Source organism: Adelges cooleyi, unplaced genomic scaffold (assembly GCF_023614345.1).
Source record: "Adelges cooleyi isolate 19-005CV unplaced genomic scaffold, UGA_ACOO_1.1 ACOO_flye_CR_arks_rails_tigmint_CR_PRNA_127, whole genome shotgun sequence".
Classification (NCBI taxonomy): Eukaryota; Metazoa; Arthropoda; class Insecta; order Hemiptera; family Adelgidae; genus Adelges; species Adelges cooleyi.
Genome location: NW_026095781.1, coordinates 64,146 through 72,766, shown reverse-complemented (window position 1 = coordinate 72,766; position 8,621 = coordinate 64,146). Strand labels below are relative to the sequence as shown.

Below are 8,621 nucleotides of genomic sequence, written 5' to 3'. Positions count from 1 at the left end.
ACTAAGGCACAATGATCAGATATGGCCACACGGCCAAAAAGAAAATGAGTTATCTCCTGCTTCTAATTATTCAGACACGCCTAGTGTTGACCAAACAAACTCCATGCAACATATGGTGCAATTGTCTACCATACGCGAGTGCTACACCGGCACAACTTGTCATTCGTGTAATTTGGGTTTCATAACAAACATCAGCGAATATTATTATTTATATTAATCTAACTGTGTATAACAATGTCCATAATAAAAATAAGGAATAGGAGAGGAGAAATGTGACCGCCTTGGGGAACTCCAGAGGTAGTAGGAAAACGTGAGGATAGATGGTCGTTTACTTTAACTTGTTGACATCTGTTTGAAAGGTAAGAGCTAAACCAGGATCGAAAAGGATCAGAGATGCCTATGGATTTAAGTTTAGAAATAAGGATTGAATGGTTAACAGAGTCGAACACCTTACTAAAATCAGTATATATATATATATATAACGTCTACTTGAAGACCAATTTCCGTAGATTTTATTAAGTTAGACAGAAAACAAATCTAATTAGTGTCGGTCGACCTGCCAGATAAAAAACCATGTCGATTGGAGTTTAAGGTATTTTTATGTCTGTGCGAGAATTGAAATTATGAGTTTTTCTAAAAGCTTAGGAATTGGAGCGAGTTTTGCTTTTGGTCTGTAATTAGATACTATAGATTTTCCCCGGTTTTAAAATAATAGACACATTCTTTTAGGCCGACCGCGTCTACGCATGATACTCTGTTGCTCCAATTGCGAAATATTAATATAACTTATATACTACTCTAATTAATACTAAATATTTCAGGGGTTCATAACAGTGTATCTGAGTATTTTATAAATTATTTAATGATATCTAAGCCCGACGACGAAAGAGTGACACGTTTGCGAATTATTTAGTAGATTATTATAGTGTGAAGAAGTCAGTATCCACCTGAAATATGGCTCAAGCATCAGAAGAGCCATTTTTAACCATCAATGCATGTGAGTAATTCCATACCCATTTTAGTTCTAGTTTTTAAACAACTCATCCAAATATTTTTATGTTTTTAGAAAAGTTAAAAGCAATTTTAATAGAAACATATCTACATTAAATTAAATAGTATAAATGAACCTTAACTTCACTCGATAAGAACTCGGGCGCAGTTAACATGTAACCTTTTTACACTTGATAAAAACTCGGTCGCAGTTTACATATTGTATGATTTTGTGTTTACCTGTGCCTTGGGCGCAGTTTACAATCGCCGATAAGAGATAAGTGAGATAATTATAGATAAGACCATATTATTAAAGATTTATTTTTCGGATCTAATTACAAAAAATGTATCTACTATTTGGTATAATAAAACAATAGTACAAATATTATGTTTAATTTTAAATAGGAATTCCAAAAAGTAAATATGAAGAGTTTATTACATTTTATTTTATTAGCAGAAGTAACAAAAAACTCTAAACGTATTTTATTATAGGTACTACCTATACTTACGACTTCAATATTTCTAATTAAATAACACATTATACTGATAGGAGTCGATTACTTGTATATTTTCCTCATAAACTTATGTATGCGAACAGGGATGTTCTAAGAATATAAGAACATTAATATTGATAGTTAATTTTCTTCTTTATACTTAGTCAGCCAAGGTAAACGGCCGTAAACCACGTCCAGAAAGTAATCATAATAATTACAACATACAATTTTACTTAAATTATTTCTATATATATTTTTTTTACATCCTAAACTTTTCTGGTACACTGATCAATATAATTACCGTGAAGTAATATAGGACTAGAAGTGGAATAACGGTACAATAGGAGCTACTTTGTTTTGTTATTTGATGGTTAGCAAACTAGGTATAGGTATAGGATTTGTATATTTTACCTTCTATGTACTTGTCTATTTTACATGATTTTTCGAACCATAATTCATAAGGAGATTTGCTTACTTGACCCGAATTACCTGTGCGTTTTAACACAAACATTGCTAAGTTAACTGCCTCTGCCCACAATGATTTTGGAAAATTCTTGGAATAGATTTGTAATAGAAGAAAAGCAAGGGGGAAGTGGCGATGAATGGCTATTTTAAATATTTATAAATTAGTCTCTTAATCGGGGTGTGTATGTGTGTATATTTACTACAAGAACTCACTTCCTGCCTCTAGACTTACTATTACACAGTGTTATAATATTGTATATAGTACATACCTTGTCGTGTTTTCTAAAAGGTTTGTTCGGTCGCTTCGCGACTTATTGAGCTTACAATTTTATTACATTTTTTCAACTAATTATACATGTGTTATTATTTATGTTAACCTAGGATGATAACCAAAACGCTAAGGCAACCTTACCAAACACACATTACGCTGAAGCTTCTGTAGAAAGTTTGGAACAGTCTTCTGAATATAAGGTAAGTCTCTTCTTCTTCTTGTTAGTAACATTGTTATTTTATGAATTAGCTGAAAATAATGTTATCATCTTTTAATAAACAAATGCAATGATACAGTGTCTATTTACATTTCCCCCTTTTTTTACAATCCATAAATGCTTATAAGCTAACCTAACCTAACCTAACCTAACGATTGTACGCCCCAAAAGCTGTAGTAGTCTATTACAGTTGTAATAAAAAAAAAATATGCCAAAACTGGAGTAGAGAAATATTAAACCTCGAGTTGTTATTTACATATATTTAAATATTGTATTAATTAGCTTTTTTGCGTTTAGGGAGAAGAGAGACAATTAGACGAGGAGGTCGAAGAGGTCCCACGTGGACCAAAGCCGGATTTGGTAAGTCTAAAATACTAAAAAATTGACTATGGCCAAATTTTTTTTCACCTTTTTTTACAATCAATAAATGCTTATAAGCTAATTTCCTAACCTAACCTAACCTTTTTTTTTTTTTTTACATTATATCAAAGACTGGGGGGTGGCACAGATGTTAGTCATTTAACCCCCCCAGCCCTCATCGTTAGGTGGAAGTTTATTTCACCGTGCTTTCTGTCGTGCCATGATTTAATACCGGTGATCAATCGGTGGGTCCACCGTCCATTGGGGGACGCGTTCCATCTTGTCTGCCAGGAGGAAAAAAGGGCCTCACGAGCTCTTGATTTGACTACGCTCTGATCCAGTAGATTTTTTTGATTAAACACCAGCTGGCGCTCCGTAGCTAAGAGGTTGCTAATAATTTCAATTTAATTTCCGTGTATTGCTGTTTTAGCACTTGTATAATAAACAATTTTATTGTTACATTATAATCAGAATGAGAGGCTCTATAAACAATACGCTGATAGCATAAAAATCTGATAATTTTTTTTTGATATTTGTTTAAATCTTGAATTTGTTTTATTGAATTTAAATGATTGAATATTTTGCAAATTTTCTCGTTTTTGTTTGGTCTTAGAGCACTGATATTAAAATTTTTAAATTAAACTATTTAATTTAATGCAAGTTTCTAACTGTATTTATTTTATTTTTTCTATAAACATAACAAGTTCTGGGTGTATAGTATAAAAACTTGAATTACAGAATACTCAGATACACTTTCTGGGCTTAGAAATGGTATACCATAGCATTGAACTATTCACCTTCTAATATCACTGTTCTTATCTTTGTAGTCAATTCTCAAGCCGTTTTGCTGGATATTTTTATTCCACGATAGTGTTAGATGAAAGCGACATCCGTGTAACTTTATCTAAAGGCGAAACAGTTTTACATGAAAAATGAATAGTTTTCTCGAAATCTATTACAACATCGGACGGTGATATCGTAATATTGTTTTGAAAACCATATTCACAAATTGATTTTAGGCAAAAAGTGCAAGATATTGTACTTTTATTGGATAGTAAACATATAACGAGTGTTATATAATAGCCGTTGATAAAACCATGTATTGTAAACATTTGTGTGAAGTAATTAGGGTAGTATGAAAATGTACCGCCCATGGAAAACCATTTTGTTATTGCAAGAGTATTTAAATTAGAAACGCAACTGAAAACTACACATTTGAACTCCTTGTTGTTTATTAATACAAATAACTCTTATCTATTTGTTTGAACACCGCGTTCGTCAAGAACTAATTGAACTTCTTCAATAGATTAAGGGAGTGGAGGTCATTATAGGTTGGCTTACCTGTCAATCTGTTTTTACATATTACGTACCATGATCCTATAAACTTCCAGTAAAATATTTTAAAAAAAAACAATTTGGTTTGTACAATTATAATAGAGTAATTAAAATAGTATACTATTACACATTAAGTTTACACTAATTATTTAATTTTTTATACATTTCAGACTGCAAGGGACGCTTTGCCGTTAAATGACCGGTTGGCCACGGCCACTGAAGCGTCCGAGGAATTAGAGCAGTAAGTCTTTTTAGACATTTTGTCAGCGGTTTCATAATTTCAGGTTCTTTAAAAATAACTATTTATATAAAATTAAAAAAAATTCTTTAATGATAAACAATAATCAAAATCCACAAAAGCTTCAAAAATTTTCGTTTTTAAAAAATTATCAAATTTATTTTTATAAAAAATGTACATTTAAATACAATATATTAAGTATAAAGAACCAATGAGGGGGAACTGTTAGCCACACGACTACTTTCCCTCAATTTGAATATATTTGGAAAATATACTTTTCAAAATAAGAAAATAAAATATGTTAGAACATAAGTACTTACTAACCTTATACAGCTTGAATACAGTTCTAAATGAAATTAGTATTAACTATTTGGTTTTGCATGCTTATCTATTTCCTAATAACCTGTGTTTGTACATCTTTTTAATGTTTTGAAATTTGTAAATTTAAAGGATTAAAAACATACTAATAGAAGAAAAGCAACATGTGATAGCCAAATGTCAACAATATTACGAAGAAATAAGGCTTTTAGCAGTAACCGAAAATAGCCCTCTAACAAGGGCCAGAAATAAAAAATTAAGATTGTGTTTGTCCAAATGTCAAGATTTAAAAATTTTTATAGAAGATCTGGAAAGTGGTCCTGAGGTAAGTACGGCCCTGTATGCCGGCTACATTTACGCTCGGTTCGCTTGGCACGGGCCGTTTTGTCGGCTATTCGTCGCACCTGTTTTTTTGCGAGAGAGGGTCCAGCCGACACATAATTGACTTGCGGTCATTTTTTTTTCTATAAAAACTATAAAGTTATCTAGATAAGATAACGGACAATTGAGTAATATATCATCTAGATAAGATATTGAATTATTCATTTAACATTTATCTAGCTAAAAGATAAAAGATAAATACAATTTTATCTAGATGAAAAATAGATAAATTATATTTTAACCTTCATAAAATATGTTATACGAAAATGTATGAGTGAACATTTTATATAAATACTTGTATACTTTTATGATATATACTTAGCAGAGAATTAAATATTAAAATTTGATAACTGCTACAAATGAATTACTTTTAAAACCGCAAACAAATATTACACTTAACATATTTTTCCAAAGTTTATAGAATAGTATATCTATCTAACATAAATAATAAAAATAATTTGACAGTTAATAGTAATTTTTGATCCGTCAACCGACAGTATTTTGTAATATTTGCCATCCAGTAGATAATTTTGATTTTTATCGATCGCATTTGTAGACTCTGCTGGTTGTGACCCCGCAGGATTGTTAATTTGGTATTGATCACCCTCGTGACATCTTGTGATTTTTTTTGGTTTATTTAAAATGTTTGAAAGCGTACGAAAAGCTTTAGTTACTGACAATTTTATACCCAACTTGTCTGCGATATTTTCTACTATTTCAATACTCTATTCAGAATAAGAGCGGTCCGGGTTGCACATTTTATGTACCATGATCCTATACACTTGCAGTAAAATATTTAAAAAAACAATTTGATTTGTACAATTATAATAGAGTAATTAAAATAGTATATTATTACACATTAAGTTTACACTAATTATTTAATTTTTTATATATTTCAGACTGCAGAGGACGCTTTGCCGTCTACGGCAGAAATGGAATTAGAGCGGTAAGTTTTTTTAGACATTTTGTCAGCGGTTTCATAATTCATAATAAATTCATTATTGACAAACAATTTTCAAAACCTATGAAAGATTTTTCATTGGATTTCATTTGGTGGGTTACTGAACATAAATATATTTGGACAACTAAATTTGATATAATCATCTACAAAAGTACCGTCACGTCGTAATTAATCTATAATATTCGATGGGGTGACAGGGGTGCAATTTGACTTAAAAATTAATTAATGATAAACAATGTTCAAAATCCACAAAAGCTTCAAAAATTTTCGTTTTTTAAAAACTATCAAATTTATTTTTATATTTACAAAAAATGTACATTTAAATACATTCTATTAAATATACAGAACCAATGAGGGGGAACTGTTAGTCACATGACTACTTCCCCTCAATTTGAATACATTTGGCAAATATACTTTTCAATATAAAAAAATAAAATGTGTTAGAACATATACTCTAATCAGAATAAGAACAGGCTTCGGCGGCACGAACACTGCCGCCGGTGGGGGCTACAGACGAAATGTAAAGTGGGCGGTGCCTGACCGCCGCCCGACGAAAACTGGTCGGCCGCCGAAGCCTGTTCTTATTCTGATTATAGTATAGCATCATTTTAATGTTATAAAATTTGTAAATTTCAAGGTTACATAAAGAAATTAAAGATAAAAAGAGAAATTTACAAAGGACAATTGAAGCGGACAGACAACAATTATATGGCAACCATGGCGTGAACAAAAAAAGGATAAATAGGAGTATTTCAAGAAACCTCGTTATCAGATCATTTTTAGTTCATCTTAAAGATCGTATTCAGGTGAGTACGGCCCTGTATGCCGGCTATATTTGATAAGATATGGTTTACTAGTAGAGCAGAGCCAAACAACAACTCGTTCAAACGGTCCAACAATAATTCAACTATTACATTTAGTATTATGTATAACAAATTAGAGGTGTACGCTGCTGGGCATATTCAAAATATAAATAAAAAAATGTATTACCTACATGTGAATACCGTACAGTTTTAGAGTGACATCATTAAAATAAATTAATATTGTTTTTTTCCCACTAAAGTTTCATTACAAATTTGACGAAGTTCCACTTTTGAAATTAAATGCAACCGTTTGTGTTTCATTAGTTCTAGTAACAAGTGATTTCGTTCATTCGTGTTAACGCTTACCCAACCAATGATAAAATCAAATATCTAAAATATACATTTTGTATTTAAGTATACAACCTTCATTAAAATAAGTATTTTTACTAGTAAATAGAATAATATACCTTTTCTTCAGAGTCAACTACTAAATCGTCACACTTCCCTATGAACTCGACAACGTCATTAAACTGCATTTCATATAGTTTTCCTAATGCAATATTCGAGTTCACAATTGTTCTATAGAAATGCCTTTGTATTATTTGTTGATTATTTTGAAAACTGAAGGGGCTGCGGGGAAAACAGATCAATGTCAATTTTTTTTTTTGTAAATAAGATTTTGGTATCAAATTATTTGTATTGACGTATTGTATTTTTCATGCACTCGAATCAAGGAAAAAAACAGATTAATCGAGAGTAACGACCGCCGGAAATTTAGACATACAGGCAAAATGTATTACGTTTTGAAGTTAAAAACATGATTTTCTCAGAATAAACAATAATTGACATTGATCTTTTTTCCCCGCAGCCATTTAACTGTTTCAGCTCTATATCAAACCTGATAACTCATGTACATTTTTTTAAAAAATTACCACCAATTAAACTATAAATATTTTCGTCTGGCAGAAGCTTGGAAGTCTGCATAAAACCAACACAATTATTATGATTTATATTTGTATATTATTATTTACAGTTGTCTATCCCCCTCTTAACATTTGTGTCTCAGATCTTAGTTCTTACACCCTAGAGTTCCTGGAAACTATAATAAATATGAGCCTGATTTAAAAAAAATTCATTTTCAGAAACGAAGTGTTATATCAGAGAGCCACGGCCAGGACTATTCGAGTGTTAGGCCCATTTACATAAGTAAGTATATCATTTTTATTTCTTCATATTTTAAAAATATTAAAACCATTTTTATTTTGATACGTTTTTGAATAGGGATTTCATTCCAACAATAATAATACTTTTACAAATAAATCTGTCAATAAATTGACATGGTGTACATTTTTTAAAAAACAATTTATTCTTAGTTATTGCCTAAATAAAACTCCTTGAAATCAGCCCACTTAAGAGGATTCTTAATATTTCTTAGTTTAACAGAATATTTAATATTAATTTCTAACTCTTTCGGCTAACCCATCTTTACATATTTGTATACTGTAAATAATTCTTCGTCAATCTTTAATGTCTCTAATATTTTCTCTAATTTTATGTCGAACTAAATCTATTTACAGCATATTGGACATCAACATCAACCATCATCATGAACGACACATTACCAGACTAGGCCCGCAACAGTAGTGATCCTAGTGAATAACACCAGGGTCCAACCACAATTATTATGTCAATTATTATTAAAGTATCAATATTTGTAACTTGTGTTTTAAGTATAATATTTTATTCTTTTATATCAACTCCTTTACATTTATATTTTTCTTGAAACTT

The 8,621-nt window shown here is 30.6% G+C and overlaps 1 protein-coding gene across 1 annotated transcript; it reads left to right on the top strand.

Moving 5' to 3' along the window:
- Positions 1-393: 393 nt before the first annotated feature.
- Positions 394-7,192, top strand: LOC126847883 (uncharacterized). Its single transcript, XM_050588296.1, has 8 exons — positions 394-462; positions 2,331-2,420; positions 2,735-2,797; positions 4,303-4,373; positions 4,821-5,013; positions 5,969-6,015; positions 6,668-6,836; positions 7,094-7,192. The coding sequence occupies exons 1-8, from the start codon at positions 394-396 to the stop codon at positions 7,190-7,192; spliced, it is 801 nt and encodes a 266-aa protein (XP_050444253.1).
- Positions 7,193-8,621: the final 1,429 nt, after the last annotated feature.